The sequence below is a fragment of the Neoarius graeffei genome, chromosome 23, assembly GCF_027579695.1.
Source record: "Neoarius graeffei isolate fNeoGra1 chromosome 23, fNeoGra1.pri, whole genome shotgun sequence".
In the NCBI taxonomy this organism is placed as follows: Eukaryota; Metazoa; Chordata; class Actinopteri; order Siluriformes; family Ariidae; genus Neoarius; species Neoarius graeffei.
This window is the reverse complement of record NC_083591.1, coordinates 53,001,109-53,025,116: the sequence shown is the minus strand read 5'-3', so window position 1 is coordinate 53,025,116 and position 24,008 is coordinate 53,001,109. Positions and strand designations below refer to the sequence as shown.

The window sequence follows — 24,008 nt, the reverse complement described above, 5'->3', positions numbered from 1 at the left end:
TTATTTACACCCTATATAGTGCACTCAAAGTATCCCACAATGCATCACGAAAAGTAGTGTACAACCAATGGTCACTAACCAAAGCGATATATCCCATCATGCATTGCAGTCGCGCTGAAAGAAATCAAATTAAAAGTCTCAAGTTTGATTTAATAAAAGGCAGCGGCAAAGAAGAAAGAAAGTATTCAGCCTTGATTTAAAAGAACTGAAAGACGCAGGGACTTTGTATTGATTAATGTTGGAAATGCGCTCAGTATAATATGGATTTATCACAAAAACACATGCATGTATTTTTTATTTTGAAAACCCACCAGCCGACTGATCTGGCACGTTTTAATTGTGCGACAGTAATGACGTAAATACCAGCGCGACGGAGTAGTGTCCGAAAGCGTTCTCTCATTTTACCAATGAGCTAACTATATAGTCCTCTATATAGTAATTCCCTATGTAGGGAGTAGTGAACGAGCGAGCGATTTCGGACACAGGGAATGTTGGCAGATGTCGGTCACTTTGATTTCCGCTGTACGTTTTACTTCCGTCCTACGATGTCTCGCACAGGTCTCAACGAATCTCGTTTACGGCCGTCGCTTTGACATATGGACTGATATATTACAGAGCATATTTCAAACACTCGTAACTTGCTATAGCAACGACAAAATAGCGATCAAAAATGCATTCCGATATTTAATAACATGACAAATAGAATTTTGATAATAAAAAATTTGCCTTCGGTTCCGCTTTAAAATGGCATGTCTGAGGCTGCTACGGAGGTCATTATGCTTCAAATCGATCATTTTCCCTGGGTCAGAGCTGAACCTGTAGTTTTGCATTGTTTATGATTCAGAAATTTAAAAAAAAAAGTATTTTCAGTGATATTTTTTCTTCCCGAGAATAGAATTAGATCAAAACCTGAGGCCAGTTTCATGAATCGAATCAAATCGAATTGTACCAGTCGTGTATTGTTACACCATTATGTTTCATGATATTTCTGTCCACCAGGTGGTGCAAGAGTGCCAGTTTTCAAGTCCCTGGCAGAAGCATGTTTTCAGCAGGACGTAAGAGGTGGAAGAGTGAAGAGAAGCAGCAATCTTGAATATGACAGAGAACACAAATCCACACTGCACAAGGTGGAATAAAAGGCAAGAGACGGCCCACGACGCTTTCACTTCCCCTCTGTAGACCGCTCCACACATCCTCAAATTGAAGTATGAGGCACTTTACATTGATGATTCATCATCTACACTCTGAATCAGATCCACAAAGCGGCTGAATCTTTTTAAAAGTTCAGCCAAAAATAAAATGTGCACAGTGCTGTTGTTGTTGAATGCTAAAATCTGGCTGCTGAGGCAACAACTGTTTATATCTGCTTTAACGAAAGTGAGAACAGGAACTAACTAACTTTCAGAGGTGGAAAGTAACGAATTACATTACTCGCGTTACTGTACTTCAGTAGCTTTTTTGTGTACTTATACTTTTTCAAGTAATTTTTAAAGAGTGTACTCAGGGCCGTTGACAGCTTTGGCTGGGCCCAGGACAAAATAATCTGAGTGGGGCCCCCCCCAAATAATCTGAGTGCCCCCCCACACACACACATACGCGCGCACACACACACATACGCGCGCACGCACATCGCCACACAGCAACCACCCAACCCCTCTTTTCACAGTCTCCATTCACTCCAACCCTTAAATAACAGGTATTCCAAGCCCATTATAACAGTCAACCATTTTATTTCAACATTTCAACATATTTACAGTTTGAACATTTCCTTAGTCTGCAACTATTCAGGTGCGAAATGCAATGCGCCGGACTTTTGCTGTGGCAAAGTCGTCAATAAGGTCATTGAAGTCCAGCTTCTGTGCAAGTTCGCGCTCTATAGAGAGCACAGCCAGCCCATTGAGCCTCTCCTGTGACATGTTTGAGCGCAGGTAGTTGATAAACCAAAATGATTGTTTACGGGATGGAACTGGGCCTCAATGAGAACGGAGTTATGGCTTTCCCGAAATCTGAACATAGAAGCATCACCACTAGTGATGTGTACAGTGAGTTTTTCAGTGTATTTTTTTGTCTTGTTTTTCATAAACGTCCTTTCCGTACTCGATTTAGAATGTTACAAAAAAAATTGACACCCTCCCAACCACGTAACATTAGCCTATCTGACCTGGGGGCTGACACGTTTATTACGGATAAACCAAAAGGATTACAACGTTCCCTGGATATAGAACTGGACCGAGAAGATTTCAAAATCTTAACGTGTAAGCAACAACAATAAAACAGAGGTTGTTTTATTCATTTAGGGCTTATTAGGCTACTTTCATTAATTGCGCTTTTCATACAGGCCTATTATTTTTCACTTGAGCAAGGGAATTGTTTGAAGAGTATCCAGTCTAAGCGAAAGTTTAATGTTTTGCAACAGACTAACCTCAAAACACCCCATTTATAGCCCATTCGTTACATTAAACTCTATCTAGCTGGCAATTTCACATGCCGTCGTATCTACACGGGATGATTTCCAACAAAATAAGGTTTAATTAACAAGAGGCAGCGTTCCACGGGCTTTCAGCTAACCGGAGTCCAGCTCAGCGCAGCTCAGCAAGCGTGCCTAAAACATTTGGATATGATTGCCACATACATATACACATACAAACAGCCACTCAAATCTCCACTGCCAAGCCTCTACCTCTCCAACGCCAGATCCATGTAAACAACACGGACGATTTGGAATTACCTTATTCTATTCTATAATCGGCTGGTCAGTGCTATACTCAATACTTAAGTGACTTACCCATCCAGTGAGGATCATTTTGTTTACAAGATGCCACATCTGAGTCGCTGACAAATCCTGAATTTCTGTAAAGATAACTGTGCAGAGGTTTATAAGCATGCAGTGCTTCACCACTGATCAGCGAGGGAAAGTTAATGAGGTAATTATACACGTCCGGGTATTCCGCTGGCAGTTCAAAATCCGGTCGTGAAAACTCCGTCCGGAAAGCCATAAGGGTCACTAATCTGTAGATCGTTTATTTTAGACATATATCTAGTTATCTGTTCATTAGAAAAATGAGCCGTGTAGTCCGTCGGTTGAAATTGATCCATTCTGTACACGAGTGCAGCAGTATTCAGCGGTGTTTTTGACCGACAAGATGGCGGTTGTGTACTTTCCGGTCACGTGACTGCAAGATCTCTATAGTGCCGTGTTATTTGGCGCCTTAATCAAAGACCAAACCATTTCTGCATTAGGGGTGGTAGGTGGGTTCTTGAATCTATTTTCGAAGACAATAAAGGCAAAAGAACCAGAAATCATTCATTGAATGCAAATATAGCACATTTTTCTCCCCCAAATCAACACATTTTGAAATGAAACAGAATGATTAATGGCATCTTCATGAGGGACCAGTTCTGGGCCCCCCCTCATGCCTGGGCCCGGGACAAAATACCCGGTTGTCCCCCCCTGTCGACGGCCCTGGTCACGCACGAAAGCGCGCCAAAGACTGCAGACTACAGAGACACAAATTTAGAGGCTTTGAAAGATGAAGCGTTCACATGTTAGCGGGGCGCATAAAAGGAAAAAAAAAAAAGAGAGATGCAGGTAATGATAGAATCGTTACCTAAAGTCACAGACTTTTTAAGGTAAGGATCACCAATCTGTTCAGAATATCAGCTACTTATCAGTGATCAGCCTACCAGCAGCTAGGCTATGTGCAGCTAGGCTAGATATGCTATGATCTGTCCAACAGTAAAATAAATCAGTTGTGATTTGAATACCTGTCGTGTGATTTGAGTTATAATCCTGTTAGTATAATAGCATATTTCGATGGGGATAATAAAATGTCTAAAACCATGGGCGTTGCCACCATTGAATGTGAAGGGGACATGTCCCCCTCACATTTCATAATTCTTCGTTTGGACCCCCCCCACACATTTAACATAAAATATGAGTTCGGCTACGTTCACACTGCAGGCTGAAGTGACTCAAATCCGATCTTTTCGCCCATATGTGACCTGTATCCGATCTTTTATTGACAATATGAACGACACAGATCCGATTTTTTCAAATCTGACCCAGGCCGTTTGGATATGTGGTCCTAATTCCGATCCCTATCCGCTCTTTTCATATGCGACTTCAGTCTGAACCGCCAGGTCGCATTCATCCGACTTACACGTCATCAACAAGCCACAAACGTCACTATTCTGCGCTGAAGTAGGCGGCGGGTCTCTCAAAAAAAGTTACAACAACATGGCGCATAATCACGGGCGCAGATAGAGGGTGGGACTCGTCCCACCCAGATTTAAATTCACCTCGTTCGGTCCCCCCCACTTATAGGGAGGAAAAAACGTCTATGCTGTCTTTCTTTGTATAAGGCAAACCTCACGGAAAAATCAAAAGACTAATTACCATTCGGTTTATTGAGGTGCACAGCAGTGTATACATAGTTGCAACAACTCCCATAAAACAAAGACTGATATTCGGTTGGTTGAGCTGCGCAGACTGCACAGGTTGCGAGCTCGAGCTTGGTTGCTACGGTTACTAACAACAAGTTTGACAGGCATATCGGGGTTGGGGTTGGTTTGCTGGCAGCTTTGTCCCCCCAGTTTTTTGTCCCTCCCAGTTCAAAAAACGTATCTGCGCCCCTGCGCATGACATCAATGCGAGGGACGCTTCGGGCTGTGAAGGTTCTGAATCTTCTCAATGGAAGGACGCAGAGGTTAGGGAGCTGATTTCCATTTAGGGGGATACAGCTATTCAAGCTAGATTGGATGGGTCATACCGCAACCGGGCGGTTTTACTTCCGTAAACACTGGCCATGCTCACTGCGTGTGACGTCGTCGTATCCTGCAATGCGCATGCGGAATACTTTTAGGTCGCTTTTCGTTCATACTGAGGATCACATACAAGTCGCATATATTTGTTAATGTGAACGACCTCACAAAAAAATCGGATTTCACAAAAAAATCGGAATTGAGCATTAAGCCTTGCAGTGTGAACGTAGCGTTCACCCAGCGCCGTTTCTATTGCTTCGTGAAAGAATCCATTCCACTTGATCGATAAGAGAATACACAGACCACTGAAAATCCACTCCGGGTTTTCCGGGCGTTCCCTACAACAGCTCACCGCGCGCGAGTGAAGTGAATCTCAGCGCGAGCACAGAAATGTTGGTGCAGCTGCTGGAAAGTGGAGGAGGTGACGTCATCCCCATTGCAACCTCACAATGTCTAGCTTTTGCTAAAACCGTATTCTTTTGTTATCTGCCCTCAAAATCAACCCTAGGACACGTTAAATTAATATTCAACTAAACAGTGAAATAAGCTTAGCCTAATGGGGTATTCTTGGTTGATGATGAATTGTTTGCAGTATTTCCTTCTCCCCAGACACAATGGACATAAGGACATTCTTTACAAAGAAGCGGAAAGTCAGTCAAAATTTCCCCACAGGACAGGGTTTTTTTTTGTCCCAATGGAAATGTTAGTGCAGTTAGCTGGCTAGTCAATATTAGGAGATGGATCAGCTAGCTTAATGTTAGCTATCATTTAATTCAAACCCAGTAGGCCTGCCTTACTGTAATGCCAAGAATGAGCTCAAGTCTGCTCTGATGATATTTATTGATTCCTTGTTTTGTCTGGTCTTTGGCAGTTTTCTGGAAAGTAAGGCTACGTTCACACTGCAGGCTGAAGTGACTCAAATCCGATCTTTTCGCCCATATGTGACCTGTATCCGATCTTTTATTGACAATATGAACGACACAGATCCGATTTTTTCAAATCCGACCCGGGCCGTTTGGATATGTGGTCCTAATTCCGATTCCTATCCGCTCTTTTCATATGCGACTTAAGTCTGAACCGCCAGGTCGCATTCATCCGACTTGCACGTCATCAACAAGCCACAAACGTCACTATTCTGCGCTGAAGTAGGCGGCGGGTCTCTCAAAAAAAGTTACAACAACATGGCACATAATCACGGGCGCAGATAGAGGGGGGGACTCGTCCCACCCAGATTTAAATTCACCTCGTTCGGTCCCCCCCACTTATAGGGAGGAAAAAACGTCTATGCTGTCTTTCTTTGTATAAGGCAAACCTCACGGAAAAATCAAAAGACTAATTACCATTCGGTTTATTGAGGTGCACGGCAGTGTATACATAGTTGCAACAACTCACATAAAACAAAACAAAGACTGATATTCGGTTGGTTGAGCTGCGCAGACTGCACAGGTTGCGAGCTCGAGCTTGGTTGCTATGGTTACTAACAACAAGTTTGACAGGCATATCGGGGTTGGGGTTGGTTTGCTGGCAGCCTTGTCCCCCCCAGTTTTTTGTCCGCCCCCCAGTTCAAAAAACGTATCTGCGCCCCTGCGCATGACATCAATGCGAGGGACGCTTCGGGCTGTGAAGGTTCTGAATCTTCTCAATGGAAGGACGCAGAGGTTAGGGAGCTGATTTCCATTTGGGGGGATACAGCTATTCAAGCTAGATTGGATGAGTCATACCGCAACCGGGCAGTTTTACTTCCGTAAACACTGGCCATGCTCACTGCGTGTGACGTCGTCGTATCCTGCAATGCGCATGCGGAACACTTTTAGGTCGCTTTTCGTTCATACTGAGGATCACATACAAGTCCCATATATTTGTTAATGTGAACGACCTCACAAAAAAATCGGATTTCACAAAAAAATCGGAATTGAGCATTAAGACTTGCAGTGTGAACGTAGCGTAAGATGGGAAATCAGTGCATGGGGAAGGAATAGTAGAGAGGAAAGCGATGGAGAGAGATGGATGTTATTCCAGGTGGATTGTGAAGGAAAGGGGGATAAAAGTTATGAAGTGGTAGAAATTGTGGTGGCACCAATATAAGAAGGAGTTATATCTATAAATCTATTTGTTATACTAATCTGTAAATGCTACTGTAGTACCACCATTGCATGTAGGTTGACAAAATTGCACCTGTTCATTGTGTGAAGTTATTTTTTATGTGTCACCGTTGCTTGACACAGTGTGATTTTGTGTTATGAAGTTTGCATGATGCCATGTCATGCCTGTTCATTGTGTGAGATTATGAATATTCTTATTTTTAAACATACAGTTGAGTGTCACTATTGCTTGGCCCAGTGGCATGTTGTGTTACATCTAAAACTAAATAGAAAACACAAAATAAAAAGTAAAATGCACCCATAAAGTCATTATTGGTGATAAATTGTGTCACATTCATCTCATTATCTTAGGCGTAGCGGTGGGTTTAAAAACAGGCTGATGAATATATGGACTAGTTGAATGAGGACTTATTGTTGAAAATTAATTAAAAATTTTCTGGCGGAGGACCCCCCCGCCAGTGTGTGTCCCCCATATTAAAAATGCTTCTGACGCCCCTGTCTAAAACGGCATCTACTGAAGAAATTGATGAAAAGATTGTAGCCTATAATGTTCACAGTTCGGGCAGCAGACAGAGTAAGCATACTGAGGGGAATAGCAATACAAAGCTAGCGCATATCCACATTTCTCGCTAGCTGTGTTGGGTGTGTTGTTAACCCGTGTGGATTTAAGTGAAATACTTGAGAAGTTCTGTGGTCAAGACAACGTTTTAAGGTAAGGACACTTGATTATTGTTTGCCTGCCGTGGCTTGTTGTTGACGAAAGGCCCACATGATTTTGCCTTATGCAGCTACTGCTAGCGTCATGCTTTGAACTAGGTTAAGCTCATTTGCGCTAAAGGATGGGTTTATTGAAGGACTTTGATGTAGCTAGTTTCTTTTTAAAAAATCGTATGCTCAAAACAGTATGCCCGTGTTCATCATGTTTAACTTTTTTCTTGATGGAGTGCGTGAAATATTGTTGCAAGTGGTATTTCTATGCAGTCATGTCAAAAAGGCAGTTGAATGCACGGTCTTATTCAAGGAGAAGGAAGACTTGCATGATGCTTGAACATAGATCGGTAAAATAGACCCTAGTAGGACTTGGTTTCGTGTATTTCGGTCTGTAGAGTTATGAGTTTGGCCGCTGTCCATGGTGTTTATGTTTCATGTGGCCGCCGAGCCAAGTACCTTCATCATCATCATGTTCCCCTGTCAAAAGTTAAACTCTCTAGGGGTGCTTCTGCTGTAGCAGTTGCAGCAGTTGCTCAAAGTTTGATTTGTCCATCATCATACGTCTTATCTGTTGGGTGTCTATGCCCAGCAGATTTTCCCATTTCGTCCATTTGTAACCATTTTTGTCAAACAGGAGCTGCTTTTGCACTTGGTTATTGCCCATTCTGCAAACGTGAGCAATATATTTTAGTTGTTGTACGTAGCAGGATAGTTTTATATCCTGGCTTCCTGTCAGTTTCCGGAGGTCAGCATTGGACATCTTGTAGCTCCAGTCTATATCTTCATTTGTAGTGTTCTTTTGGTCAGGGGCATTCTTTCGTTTATATCCACCTTTAATCATTTTCCTTAGGAAGCCGTGCCACACTACCTCAATTTTGTGAATTTCACTGGATGATAGTTGCCATGCCTGTGTGCTGTACAGGAGGCGAGATCGAACGCATGCCACTAGGAACTTTATACGGGTTTTTAGTAGTATTCGGTGGTCGGTTAGAACGTGTTTCAGTTCATTCCATTTCATGAATGCAGCACTTATCCTAGCATGCAGGAAGTGTGAGGATTCATCACAGTTGCTGACATTATAACCAAGATATTTAAAGGTGCGGATGTTTTTAATATTAGTGCCGCCAAGGGAAATGATACTTGGTTTACATTTGATATCCTCATTGATGTTAAAAGCCATTGTTTCTGTTTTGACATATATTTGTAAACCAAAGCGGGTGTAGGTCTTATCATACAACTGAAGAATATTCTGAAGCTCCTCGATGGATCCAGCGAGTATGGCCTGATCATCTGCGTATAGAATCTCTGTTATGCAACCCTCTCCTGATGCTCGTGCTTTCGTACGCATTTCTCTTGTGGATACCTCATTTGGAATGCAATATCTAAACTTGAAGCCTGTATTTGGGTACAGTTTTGATATCTCATGCTGTGCAACAAAGTCCATATAGATATTAAAAACTGATGGCGATTCTAGGGCACCTTGTCTTGCAGTGAATGTTTGTTTTCATGCCGCCGAGCTATTTTTATGTATTTTATTTTTTAAAGGACTTGTCTGTAGGTGTGTGTGTTTTATGTTTACAACACATAGGTCTACATTAGCGCACGCGCGCTTGTGTGGTTATCTCTGGCCATGCCCCTGCGTGAAAGTTACGCAGTATCACTGTCCTGTCTGTGGTAATAATCAGAACCGGCTCTGTAATGATAATGCGCGCGTTCTTCTCTCCCTCTGTGGTCGGATGTGTTGAGCGATGTGAGCGTGGGCCTTGCGCAGCTACGCTGAGCCAAACGTAACCTATCGTAGGCTTCTAGGCTAATTACGCGCTTACACTGTAAATGCTTGACACGTATTGCAAATAAAATAAGAGTGTTTTCCTGGCCAACGGTAAGGGTAGGGTTGACAGGTAGCCTATGAGGGGCCTAGCCCCTGGGCCACGGGTGTTGATAAAGCGCCCCTGCGGACATGGAGGAGACCAAGGAACCTGTGGTGGACGACCCTGCAGAAAATGCAATTTCTTCCAGTAATGAAGTGCACCCCTGGCCCTACATACGTGATCACTTCAGCTTCGTAGAGAAAAGGGGTGACAGTTTCATTATGCAATGCAGATTATGTGTGCCCAAGAAGACAACCATTGCGGCATACAAAAATTCCACGTCTAATCTGCGCAAGCATGTTGAGGTAAGTATTGTCATTGGCATCATAATCACGGGTGCAGATAGAGGGTGGGACGGGTGGGATTCGTCCCACCCAGATTTAAATTCACCTCGTTCGGTCCCCCCCACTTATAGGGAGGAAAAAATGTCTATGCTGTCTTTCTTTGCATAAGGCAAACCTCACGGAAAAATCAAAAGACTAATTACCAATCGGTTTATTGAGGTGCACAGCAGTGTACAGTGGGGAAAAAAAGTATTTAGTCAGCCACCAATTGTGAAAGTTCTCCCACTTAAAAAGATGAGAGAGGCCTGTAATTTTCATCATAGGCACACTTCAACTATGAGAGACAGAATGGGGGGAAAGAATCCAGGAAATCACATTGTAGGATTTTTAATGAATTAATTGGTAAATTCCTCAGTAAAATAAGTATTTGGTCACCCACAAACAAGCAAGATTTCTGGCTCTCACAGACCTGTAACAACTTCTTTAAGAGGCTCCTCTGTCCTCCACTCGTTACCTGTATTAATGGCACCTGTTTGAACTCGTTATCAGTATAAAAGACACCTGTCCACAACCTCAAACAGTCACACTCCAAACTCCACTATGGCCAAGACCAAAGAGCTGTCAAAGGACACCAGAAACAAAATTGTAGACCTGCACCAGGCTGGGAAGACTGAATCTGCAATAGGTAAGCAGCTTGGTGTGAAGAAATCAACTATGGGAGCAATTATTATTAGAAAATGGAAGACATAAAAGACCACTGATAATCTCCCTCGATCTGGGGCTCCACGCAAGATCTCACCCTATGGGGTCAAAATGATCACAAGAATGGTGAGCAAAAATCCCAGAACCACACGGGGGGACCTAGTGAATGACCTGCAGAGAGCTGGGACCAAAGTAACAAAGACTACCATCAGTAACACACTACGCCGCCAGGGACTCAAATCCTGCAGTGCCAGATGTGTCCCCCTGCTTAAGCCAGTACATGTCCAGGCCCGTCTGAAGTTTGCTAGAGAGCATTTGGATGATCCAGAAGAGGATTGGGAGAATGTCATATGGTCAGATGAAACCAAAATAGAACTTTTTGGTAAAAACTCAACTTGTCGTGTTTGGAGGAGAAAGAATGCTGAGTTGCATCCAAAGAACACCATACCTACTGTGAAGCATGGGGGTGGAAACATCATGCTTTGGGGCTGTTTTTCTGCAAAGGGACCAGGACGACTGATCCGTGTAAAGGAAAGAATGAATGGGGCCATGTATCGTGAGATTTTGAGTGAAAACCTCCTTCCATCAGCAAGGGCATTGAAGATGAAACGTGGCTGGGTCTTTCAGCATGACAATGATCCCAAACACACCGCCCGGGCAACGAAGGAGTGGCTTCGTAAGAAGCATTTCAAGGTCCTGGAATGGCCTAGCCAGTGTCCAGATCTCAACCCCATAGAAAATCTTTGGAGGGAGTTGAAAGTCCGTGTTGCCCAGCGACAGCCCCAAAACATCACTGCTCTAGAGGAGATCTGCATGGAGGAATGGGCCAAAATACCAGCAACAGTGTGTGAAAACCTTGTGAAGACTTACAGAAAACGTTTGACCGCTGTCATTGCCAACAAAGGGTATATAACAAAGTATTGAGATGAACTTTTGTTATTGACCAAATACTTATTTTCCACCATAATTTGCAAATAAATTCTTTAAAAATCAGACAATGTGATTTTCTGGATTTTTTTTTCTTATTTTGTCTCTTATAGTTGAGGTATACCTATGATGAAAATTACAGGCCTCTCTCATCTTTTTAAGTGGGAGAACTTGCACAATTGGTGACTGACTAAATACTTTTTTGCCCCACTGTATACATAGTTGCAACAACTCACATAAAACAAAACAAAGACTGATATTCGGTTGGTTGAGCTGCGCAGACTGCACAGGTTGCGAGCTTGAGCTTGGTTGTTATGGTTACCCACAACAAGTTTGACAGGCATATCGGGATTGGGGTTGGTTTGCTGGCAGCTTTGTCCCCCCCAGTTTTTTGTCCCCCCCAGTTCAAAAAACGTATCTGCGCCCCGATCATAATGTTTCCTTTCCATAGTAAAACTGACAATAGGCTGGTTATATTCCAAAAATAGTGGATGGCATTGCTAATGTTGAAGTAGCAACCTGTTGGTACTGTAACATAACGGTAACTAGTCTGTTATTCGGTTGGCTAATCATGCAAGCAAGTTAGCTCGCCAACCTGACGTGATCAGTCCTCCTACCATTCTACATCCAACAGGCCAGAAAGGAATACTAAGCAAAACAAATAATGTTTGAATTGAATTGTTCAATAACACACAGTGCACACAGGCAAGCTACGAGATTTCGGTGCAACATTTCACTTTCATATTTCGTGTACAATGCTTTGTGTGTGGTCAGGGCGATGTAAACGACATGACTGTGTGTATCGACCTTTTTTTGTTTGTCTCAGTTTTAATGCAGCATTATCCTAAGCATTCAATTTGATACACTTCCTTTAAATAAAACATCTGGGTTGAGATGTACATATATCCTTGTTTCCTCTTCTTTTTCATTTTTGCACAACACAATGGAGGCAGAAAACACCCATTGTTAAAAGTAACGTTTTACTTTTACTCAAAGTACATTTTAAATGATCTACTTTTTACTTTTACTTGAGTAGATTTTTTGTCTGGTAACTTTACTTGTACTTAAGTAAAATTTCATCAGAGTAACAGTACTTGTACTTGAGTATAATATTTTAGTACTCTTTCCACCTCTGCTAACTTTAGATAGGAGTATGAACGGATAAAAAGTGTCAAAATGTGTTGCTCCTTAATTAATAAAAATTGCAATCATTGGCAAATTACTGTGGGTAAAAAAACATGCACACATAAACACACCTCCTGTTGAGCTGCTCCATTTGCTGGATGGAGCCGGACCTGCGCAAACCGTCGGGCGTCGCTGCTGTTGTTGGTCTTTGCCACGTCGTGGTGCGGTTAATGTGATCCACGTAGAACACGCGTCCATGACTGTCGATACGTGCCTCCCAATCTGCACGCACACAAACCAGAAAGAATCAGACGTGTGACAGAGTAACACCGATAAGCAAGCAGAGTGTAGTGAAAAAGTGATTTTGAGGCAACCCTCACAGCTTGGCTCAAAATACTGGTGAGGTGTGAAACAGATAAGTGGAAATCTGATAAATACTGTGTGCATCAGAGATGAGCTAAAAATATACAAGCGTCACTGACTACTTCATGAATGTGTCGCAGTGAGTGGGTCATCCAGAAGGGGGCACTCACTAGGAGGAAGAGGCTCGTCGATGGTCGGGTAGTGGTGGGGGTCCGGCCTCAGAGCAGGAAGCTGGCTCACTGGAGGGTAACTACATGGCAGAGGACACTCTCCTACACACACCAAAAACAATATAAGAAAACAGCTTTAGTGTCACTTTGAGATGACTGACACTGGTCCACCAACACCTCCTTACTAAAAACTTCACCACATCAACCAGTGTTGTAGTCGAGTCACTAAACCTCAAGTCTGAGTCTAGTCTCGAATCCCCAGTGCTCAAGTCCAAGCCATTAAAAAAAATTTCGAGTCAAGTCCGAGAACAAGACTCCAACCGCACCATTTGACGGTGGCTGTTTCAGCACCATTAACATTAGTTTGTTCCTAAACATTCCATATGAACAGGTGAATGTGCTTCTCTTTGTCAGGGAGTGAGAAGTATTCTGTCAGAGATGGTTGGGAGATGGATGTGAGTGCAGAAAGTGTGTTTATTAATACAAGCGAAGACACGTAAACAATCCAGAACGACAGGCAAAATCGTAAAACGGTGAAACAGGCAATAGGTCGAGCGAGAGACAAACAGGCTATCATAGACTCGGCAGAATCAAAGACGAGAAACAGGAAATCAGGAAACCAAACAAGGAAATAAGGCTCGGTAATATATCAGCAATGCAACTCAATACTTCGCAAAGTAAGTGTGTTTTCATCATTTTTATATAGGCGCACTGATTGTGCCTTAATCCTGTGCAGGTGCGAGTCATTTACGGAGCGTGTGAGAGAGTCGGCTTGCCGCACGCGCTGTCCGGAGTGCACCCAAGAGTCTATCTGATGCATGTGCCAAGGTGCACAGGTGTGACACTCTTGCATGAAATTAGTACAAAAGGTAATATAGATATAAATATCTTATGCCAAATTATTATGGCATGTTACAAAAAAATAAAGAAAAAATCAGAGTCCTCGTCTCCAATTTACAACCCCGATTCCAAAAAAGTTGGGACAAAGTACAAATTGTAAATCAAAACGGAATGCAATAATTTACAAATCTCAAAAACTGATATTGTATTCACAATAGAACATAGACAACATATCAAATGTCGAAAGTGAGGCATTTTGAAATGTCATGCCAAATATTGGCTCATTTGAAATTTCATGACAGCAACACATCTCAAAAAAGTTGGGACGGGGGCAATAAGAGGCTGGAAAAGTTAAAGGTACAAAAAAGGAACAGCTGGAGGACCAAATTGCAACTCATTAGGTCAATTGGCAATAGGTCATTAACATGACTGGGTATAAAAAGAGCATCTTGGAGTGGCAGCGGCTCTCAGAAGTAAAGATGGGAAGAGGATCACCAATCCCCCTAATTCTGCACCGACAAATAGTGGAGCAATATCAGAAAGGAGTTCGACAGTGTAAAATTGCACAGAGTTTGAACGTATCATCATCTACAGTGCATAATATCATCAAAAGATTCAGAGAATCTGGAAGAATCTCTGTGCGTAAGGGTCAAGGCCGGAAAACCATACTGGGTGCCCGTGATCTTCGGGCCCTTAGACGGCACTGCATCACATACAGGCATGCTTCTGTATTGGAAATCACAAAATGGGCTCAGGCATCTCTGATGGTATGGGGTTGCATTAGTGCGTGTGGCATGGGCAGCTTACACATCTGGAAAGACACCATCAATGCTGAAAGGTATATCCAGGTTCTAGAGCAACATATGCTCCCATCCAGACGACGTCTCTTTCAGGGAAGACCTTGCATTTTCCAACATGACAATGCCAAACCACATACTGCATCAATTACAGCATCATGGCTGCGTAGAAGAAGGGTCCGGGTACTGAACTGGCCAGCCTGCAGTCCAGATCTTTCACCCATAGAAAACATTTGGTGCATCATAAAACGGAAGATACAACAAAAAAGACCTAAGACAGTTGAGAAACTAGAATTCTACATTAGACAAGAATGGGTTAACATTCCTATCCCTAAACTTGAGCAACTTGTCTCCTCAGTCCCCAGACGTTTACAGACTGTTGTAAAGAGAAAAGGGGATGTCTCACAGTGGGAAACATGGCCTTGTCCCAACTTTTTTGAGATGTGTTGTTGTCATGAAATTTAAAATCACCTAATTTTTCTCTTTAAATGATACATTTTCTCAGTTTAAACATTTGATATGTCATCTATGTTCTATTCTGAATAAAATATGGAATTTTGAAACTTCCACATCATTGCATTCCGTTTTTATTTACAATTTGTACTTTGTCCCAACTTTTTTGGAATCGGGATTGTCCGAGCCTGAGTCATCAGTGCTCAAGTCCAAGTCAAGTCACGAGCCAGACTCGAGTCCGAGTCCTGGACTCAAGTACTACAAGCCTGACATCAACAATTATAAATTTCTCTTTGTTAAATAACACATTTTTCTAATCTGTTTATTATTAGCCTTAGCTCATGTAGCTCGTCCACCATACAAGTCCCTGTGAACAAGCTGTTGCTATAGAAACGATAACGTATTAGAACGAGGGCATTAATATAAACGTGAGATTTAAATAGCAGCCAATATTATAATGTCAGAGCCATGCTGTTACAAAAAAAAAAAAAAATCTGCCCAATCAGGTTTGAGAGTTAAACAGTGCTGTGGGATAATATCCAAATCGCAGACAAAATATTTGATGTCTAGGAAGACACATTTTCACTACAGCATTTACAACATCAGTAACACGGTGATCAAAATTCAGCTCATGTATTAAAATTTAGCATCATTCCTACTGGGAGATTTTGGCTCTCATGTACAAAATGTTTTTTATCAATAATAAATGATAAGAACATTAAATAAATATTGGGTGATGTGATGATTCAGAATCACTCAGACTCGTACTCACTCCTGTTGCTTGTCCCAGCTCCTGGGGACTCTCCATTACCCATAATGCCATGTGGACTTTGCACATGAGTGTCAGGAACTTCCTCCCACCTTGTTCCATCCCTCATTCGAGTCTGCACCCCTGGACAAGGCTCCACCTCCAAGTCCAAGATGCCATTCAGCCCGTCCATGTCGTCATCTTCTTCTTGTGAGGAGAACACGCTGCTCTTGCCGCATCGTGCGCTGTCCAAAGATGCTGCACGCATTGCACCTGCACCCCTCGTCACCATGTGACTGCAACATGGAACTGGGCTAAGGTCAGCCTCACCCTCACTTTCAGCTGGAGACCTTTGGCTTCTCACCTGACCTTCAGAACCTAGTGCTTGGTCCTCTCCATCTAGTATCTGCACAAGTTCGGAAAGGCGCTGGTGCGAGCGGCTGCGGGGAAGGGAACGGCGTGGACCATTGGGAGTCAGCGGCTCTGGTGCGGCACCATCTTCATCTTGCTCCTCTTCTTCCTCTTCCGTTTTAGAGCTTTCTGATTGGTTAGACGGAAGGCTGTGGAGAAGGTGATGGAGACGGATGTAGTGTGACCGTGGGGTCTCAGGTTCTTCGCATGTGGAGGCAATTACCGTCTCCAGTTCACACACAGGTAGTGAGCAAGGCCGATTTTTCCGCTTCGCTGCACCACGCATCCGGAGTGAGCAACCTTCTTCTTCTTCCTGATCCTCATCCTCTGCTTGAGCACAAGCCTCAGCGGAGACAGGTTGAGGTTCAGATCCTCCCATTGCATTCTCCATTTTTTCCACCAATACAGCAGGGGCTGCTTTTGTCCTTTCCATAGTTTCTATATCAACTAGTTCTCCATGATTTGTCTCTTGACTATATCCTTCTCCCTCTACTCCTGTCTCTCCTTGCTCCATCTGCTCTGGAGCTGCCACCTCCTGTTCACTCCCTCCGTATTGCTCAGGCCTCAGGATCTCCACCTGACTTCCTCCATCTTGCTCAAGTACCAGGGCCTTCACCTGACTTCCTCCATCTTGTTCAGGCACCAGGACCTCACTGCTCTCTCCAGGTACAGATTCTGCCTCCTGGATCCCCGTGGTCTCCTCCACTTCCTGGATCTCTGCCCTTCCCTTATCTGCCTCTAAAGGCTCTACATCCATGGGAAATTCTACTGAGGCCGTATCTCCATCCAGAGGCAGATCAGCAGCAACCAGATCCAGGCTCATGGTGTCCTCGGCTTGGACTGGAGCAGGATGTTCTCCTACTGCCACTTGCCCTGGCTCATGTTCCCCAGGCACTGTGCTACACTCAAGCTCTGTGCTGAGGGACATGTCCTCATCATCTAGAGGATGAAGAGAGCCGCAATTAAAAAAACCCAAGAAAAACCACCATACTACATCAGCTCAAAGTAGCAGAAATCCAGATAAGCAGTACCTGTCTACTGCCTTTAATTACAATGATGACGTAAATTAGGACAAACCTGGATGAATTGAAGAAGTTATCTCAAATCGGAACTGCAACTGACCACTGACATGCTCCGTTGGCAATCTTCGGCCCAAAGTATAGCTGACCACTCGGTCACTGAGGACAGAGAATAAATGAGAAGTTCTGTTTATGAAGGAGTTGAGGCCCAAAAGCATAAACTCCAGCAGATAAGTGGTGGGATATAGTTAGGATTGGATCCCACACCTCCAATCACCTTCATATACTTTCTATAAGCATTAGGTAGATAGCACATGATCCTGAGTCAAATACGGTTGAGGTTCACCATACTATCATGATAGAAATGACGCACCAGGAAGAAGCCACATTTTGGACATTTAAGGTTTTTTGTGACATTTGATCCTGACCTCGGGTTATTGGTTTTGTACAGATATGCACATTCTCCCAATGTGGGTTTCCTCTAGGTTCTCTTATGTCCTCCCACTTCCGAAATACATGCCAGGAGGTGGATATAAATCGTGGAGGTGCGAATGTGTCCTCCAATGGCGTCCCATTCCTCATCAAGACCCTGACCAGGATACAGTGGTTACTGAAGATGAATGAATGAATGAATGAATGAATGAATGAACTCCATTTGGAAAATGTCCTAAAAACAGCATCAAACCAAGCATTTAATTTTGGTTCAGCCAATTCTAAGTTCTTGTCAGTATCAAGCCTGACAGACTGGCAGCCAGATTCAGACGATCATTGCTGTCAATCCATGAGAATGGCATAACGGGGCATCATAGCTCAGCTGGCTAAGGTGCCATACCATAAATCCAGGGACCCAGGTTCGATTCCGACCCGAGGTCATTTCCCGATCCCTCCCCGTCTCTCTCTCCCGCTCATTTCCTGTCTCTACACTGTCCTGTCCAATAAAGGTGAAAAAAAGCCCAAAAAAAATCTAAAAAAAGAAAATGGTATAATGCTGAATCTGGGTTTTGTCTGGATAGAAATTAGCATTCGGTAGCTACTTACAGTAGCTTACCTTGAAAGCAAAGCATCAAGCCATATATTGGCAACTCCATGTCAGACGGGATCAGGACATTTCGTCCAATAGTGGAGACGTTTCGTCCAAAGCCTTTTTCATACGCACTATCAATTATTTTATACGTGCGACAAGATCGAGATATAAACAAACCATAATTCATTTAAGGGAGTGCATTAAGCACTATCAAAAACACACAGGCAAACAATCCAAAATGGCAGGCAATCTCATAAGTGTGAAACTACCAAAAGGTCGGGCGAGGCACAAACAGGCTAAATCAGGCAAAGAAAAAAACAGAAACTAAGAACAGGAAATAGGATCAGAAACCCAGGGAATCTACACAGGAGAATAAGGCTCGGTAATGCGTGCTGACGTGGTATAATACTTCGCACTGAACGTGCGTTTTCTCAGTCTTTATATAGGCATGTTGATGCCTCTTGATCATGTGCAGGTGAGCCTCATTAACAGGGCGCGTGCGAGAGTCCACTCGGCGTGTGCGCAGTCCGGAGTGCATCCGAGTGGACTCTCGCACGCGCGCTGTTAATGAGGTTCACCTGTACATGATCAAGAGGCATCAGCGTGACTATATAAAGACTGAGAAAACGCACATTTTCTCATATCTGGATATCATATCTCACACTTGCCAAGGATATCTGGCAAGTGCGAGTATAGATTTTGTATGTAATTTGGTCCAATAAAAACGATCTCTCCCCACAAGCGGCCCCAGCCAAACGCGCCCGAAGTTGACACTCGCTGATTCCCGTCATTTCCGGTTTCGTTTTTATTTTGCAAAAATGCGTTTTGTTTCCGTCAAATTCCATTGAGAATTCCTCCTTTTTTCGAACAAACAAATACCTGAAATAGAAAATAATTGATAGTGCATATGAAAAAGGCTTTGAACCAAATGTCTTAACTATTGGATGAAATGGTCATTGGACGAAATGACCTGTATCCTGTCAGACTACAACATATTGTATGAGGGCCAAGACACAGATTATGAATTCTATGCGTACAGTATATGTAGAACTTACCCAATAGCATGCTTCTCCAGTAATCTCTGCACTGGCATGGACAGTTTCCCCAGGAAGCGCTTTATGATGGGTCTGCTCTTGGCAAATTTATCCTTTACCTCTATCTCCAGCACGTCCGTGGGTAAAGACACAAAATTAAACCTCTGTTGTTTGAGAGAAAGAGAGAGAAACAGACAGACAGACAGACAAATTTCAAAATCCCATTGTCACCCATCACCAAAACCAAAGATCTTTCAAAACAGACGGCTGCACAAATAAGGTAATAGCTATAAAAATACATAATCCCTTTAAAAACATCATTAGGCACAATTAAGGCCATAACAAAACATTTCACGTGTCCAAAATTAACTTTTACCAAGCATTATTAGACCTACCTGCTACGCAACAGATATTAAAAGAAAACAATCTGGTATTTGGTCACACCGTGTTAGCAAACATACAGTTAATATTAATGTTAGTTAATATCTCATCTCATCTCATTATCTCTAGCCGCTTTATCCTTCTACAGGGTCGCAGGCAAGCTGGAGCCTATCCCAACTGACTACGGGCGAAAGGCGGGGTACACCCTGGACAAGTCGCCAGGTCATCACAGGGCTGACACATAGACACAGACAACCATTCACACTCACATTCACACCTACGGTCAATTTAGAGTCACCAGTTAACCTAACCTGCATGTCTTTGGACTGTGGGGGAAACCGGAGCACCCGGAGGAAACCCACGCGGACACGGGGAGAACATGCAAACTCCACACAGAAAGGCCCTCGCCGGCCCCGGGGCACGAACCCAGGACCTTCTTGCTGTGAGGCGACAGCGCTAACCACTACACCACCGTGCCGCCCCTGTTAGTTAATATTAATATTAATATTTCAGATGCATATAGTATACCATATTTATTCAGCCAAATGAGGTATACCTCAACAACACTTTAGCATGCTAGCTAACATAGCTAATGTTATTCAACTACAAGAGGTTTTGGCTAATGTTAGTTAGATAGCAGCAGTAGTAGTAGGAATCTTTATTTGTATAGAGATCTTGCAGTCACGTGACCGGAAAGTACACAACCGCCATCTTGTCGGTCAAAAACACCGCTGAATACTGCTGCACTCGTGTACAGAATGGATCAATTTCAACCAACAGACTACACGGCTCATTTTTCTAATGAACAGATAACTAGATATATGTCTAAAATAAACGATCTACAGATTTGTGACCCTTATGGCTTTCCGGACAGAGTTTTCACGACCGGATTTTGAACTGTCAGCGGAATACCCGGACATGTATAATTACCTCATTAACTTTCCCTCGCTGTTCAGTGGTGAAGCACTGCATGCCTATAAATCTCTAGACAGTTATCTTTACAGAAATTCAGGATTTGTCAGCGACTCAGATGTGGCATCTTGTAAACAAGAATCCTCATTGGATGGGTAAGTCACTTAAGTATTGAGTATAGCACTGACCAGCCGATTATAGAATAGAATAAGGTAATTCCAGCTCGTTCGTCTTGTTTTCATGGATCTGGCGTTGGAGAGGTAGAGGCTTGGCAGTGGAGATTTGAGTAGCTGTTTTCTGAGCTTAGTCAACAGGCCGGCTCTGCAGCCTCGCTTTTGCTTCCGCTCCCGGCGCCGCCTCCTTCGCTTTGCTTCCGATAACAATCCACGGAGACCCCGCTGGTCTTGCTATCTCGTCCGGAATGTTTTTTTTTTTCTCATTTGGAATGTTGTGCATGCGATGGAAATCGCTACAAACCATCATTTTCTGCTGGAAACCAATGTCCAGTAAGTCCATACGGTTGTAGTGGATATTGAAGTCCGGTACAGACGAACAACACGCAAAAATACACACAAAAAACATAAAAAACGTGCACAGGTAGGGAGAGCTTGTAGCCGCAGCCGTTGTAGTAGAATTGTATATAGTAGGGTTTTCCAGAAGAAAAGGTAGACGTAAAAGCAGAAGTAGAACCAGAAGTAGAAGTAGAAGGCGGAATATGGCGTTTGACCGACAAGATGGCGTTTGTCACAATCTGGATCGGCTGTGACGTCACATGCAAGCGCTCCATAGCACTCTTCTAAACATTCATTACAAAATTCTTCACAATGTCTTCTAGAAAACAGATTCATAATCCAACTAGAAAAGTACTCGGAAAGCGAAGACCTCCGCCAAGAATCCTTTAAAAAAATCCGGGATCCAGAAGGTGATCCGGATCACCGCCAAAATTTAATGGATTGCTACTTGTGCCCAGTCACACCTCTGGAAAAAAATTTCAGAGCAATCCATTCATTACTTTTTCCGTAATGTTGCTAACAGACAAACCAACAAACAAACAAACCAACGCTACCGAAAACATAACCTCCTTGGCAGAGGTAATAAAAAACAGCACAACAAGACTTCAGAAACTTGGATAAAAACATCTACAGTGAGAGCAATGCTAAGTGCTAAAAACTAGCAAAAGCAAGATACTGAAATGTGCTTTATGACTATATCTGATCCATATATGTTACTCTTCATAAAGATAGACATCTTGTTAACTAACATAGCGCTAGTTAGACAGCTAACTAACATTCACCACTAGCTAACTTTGCTACCATTGGTTTGCTACCATTGACTGAAGCGATAGCTCGCTAGCAGTTAATATAACAAGTAAGTTAGGGATATTTTAGTTGAGAAAGAGGTGCTGTGCATTAGCTGTCCATTAACCACTAGCTAACTTTATCCTTATCTTGTGAACATTAACAGAACTTGAACTGAATAGTTATTTCATGCAAGATGTATGTAATTACAGAAAGCTACGCATTTTATCTCATCTCATTATCTCTAGCCGCTTTATCCTGTTCTACAGGGTCACAGGCAAGCTGGAGCCTATCCCAGCTGACTACGGGCGAAAGGCGGGGTACACCCTGGACAAGTCGCCAGGTCATCACAGGGCTGACACATAGACACAGACAACCATTCACACTCACATTCACACCTACGGTCAATTTAGAGTCACCAGTTAACCTAACCTGCATGTCTTTGGACTGTGGGGGAAACCGGAGCACCCGGAGGAAACCCACGCGGACACGGGGAGAACATGCAAACTCCGCACAGAAAGGCCCTCGCCGGCCACGGAGCTTGAACCCGGACCTTCTTGCTGCAAGGCGACAACGCTAACCACTACACCACCGTGCCGCCCTGGTTTGTAGGTCTTCCAATGGATTTGCTTACTCACATTTTTCTGGCCCAGAAATGAGCTCCACCCTCTTTCAGAACACAGCTTCTCAACTCACAAGAAATGGTTTCATTAAAGGGGGTTGGGTTGACTCTGGGCAAGGGAAAGCTAATCACCATATTATTATTATTATTATTATTATTACAATTTGCTTAACAGCCAGCAGAGGGCACCAAAAAATGCACATGGCTCCTTTAAGATTAATGAGGAGGAAAACAAGACACTGTAACAACGATGTTGCACATGGCTTCTTGGTGCCAACGAGCCTCTTGGCCTGCTATCTTCACCCTCTTTGCATGATGTCCTGCCATGGAATACGCCGAAAGTTCAGAACGGCTCTGATCGCTGAAAGCCTGCAATCAGCAGGAGCGTTTATCATTTTTTGAAGGTTTGCTCCATTTGTGACAGACTCCACTTTCTCATTCGCAGCAGGAGAGCAATTTCTTGGGGAAATCTAACAATGACACAGGGAGGAGGGACGCAAGCAAGAAGGGAAATCAGCGAAACAGAACAAATGTGCGATGTGCAGAAGGAACAGAGTTAAAGAATTAAAGAAAAGAGCTCTGGGGAAAGAGAGCGAGGGGAAAAAAAAACAAGGGCTCTATTATTGAAAACACTGAGAATACAACAAGAAGACTGTACGAGTGCCTTTTGTTCTTGTGTCTCTGTATGCAAGCGATTTCTCCCAGATCATTAAAAAGAAAAAGCCTGTGTGTGTTCATGCATGACGCCAACAAGTCTTCTGTATTTGTGTGTGCGTGTGTGTGTGTGTGTGTGTGTGTCTATGTCTGTGGGCAAGGTCCAATCTAATCCCTAGCTGCCACACTTGTGATGCATCTGCACAGGAAACGGTGGGTCTGTGGGAATGGCAGAACTGCACAGATTGTGAAACAGGAGATGAGAGAAGAGAGAAGAAAGCGCTTTTAACCCTTGCACAGCATTTCCAGCACAACACACTCCACACTTACGCTCGCTTTAACATCTGTCTGAATCAGTTAAGGACTTTCCGATTTATTTATTCGTATATTTATATCCCCTAGGTGCAATAATATTCTAAGTGATGTTAATTCTTCATGTTTTTCCATCACGGTTTCATTTATTTAGGTGTACACTCACCGGCCACTTTATTAGGAATCCCCTTCCACCTGCTGTTTTCTGCAGTTATCTAATCAGCCAATCCCAAATTGTGATCTCAAAGTGTGACTTTCCTTTCACTGTGGCATGGGTATTGGTGCTAACCAGATGGATTGGTTTGAGTATTTCAGAAACTGCTCTTGATCTCCTGGGGTTTTCACACACAACAGAATGATGCGAAAAACAAAACATCATCGAGTGAGTGAGTGACAGTTCTGTTGGTGGAAACAAAAGCCTTGTTGATAAGAGCGATCAGAGGAAAATGGACGGATTGGTTCGAGCTTTTTTTTTTGCCAGAAAGGA

At 43.2% G+C, this 24,008-nt stretch overlaps 1 protein-coding gene across 1 annotated transcript in view; it reads right to left on the bottom strand.

Annotated features, from left to right (window-relative positions):
- The window catches only part of hecw1b (HECT, C2 and WW domain containing E3 ubiquitin protein ligase 1b), a 103,257-nt gene that overhangs the window by 43,198 nt on the left and 36,051 nt on the right, over positions 1–24,008 (bottom strand). The window contains exons 7-11 of the mRNA XM_060905432.1: positions 19,364–19,506; positions 17,343–17,443; positions 15,879–17,204; positions 13,017–13,118; positions 12,615–12,765 (exon numbers count right to left, since the gene is read on the bottom strand). Of these exons, the coding sequence (XP_060761415.1) occupies positions 12,615–12,765; positions 13,017–13,118; positions 15,879–17,204; positions 17,343–17,443; positions 19,364–19,506 (1,823 nt within the window). The remainder of the gene's footprint in view (positions 1–12,614; positions 12,766–13,016; positions 13,119–15,878; positions 17,205–17,342; positions 17,444–19,363; positions 19,507–24,008) is intronic.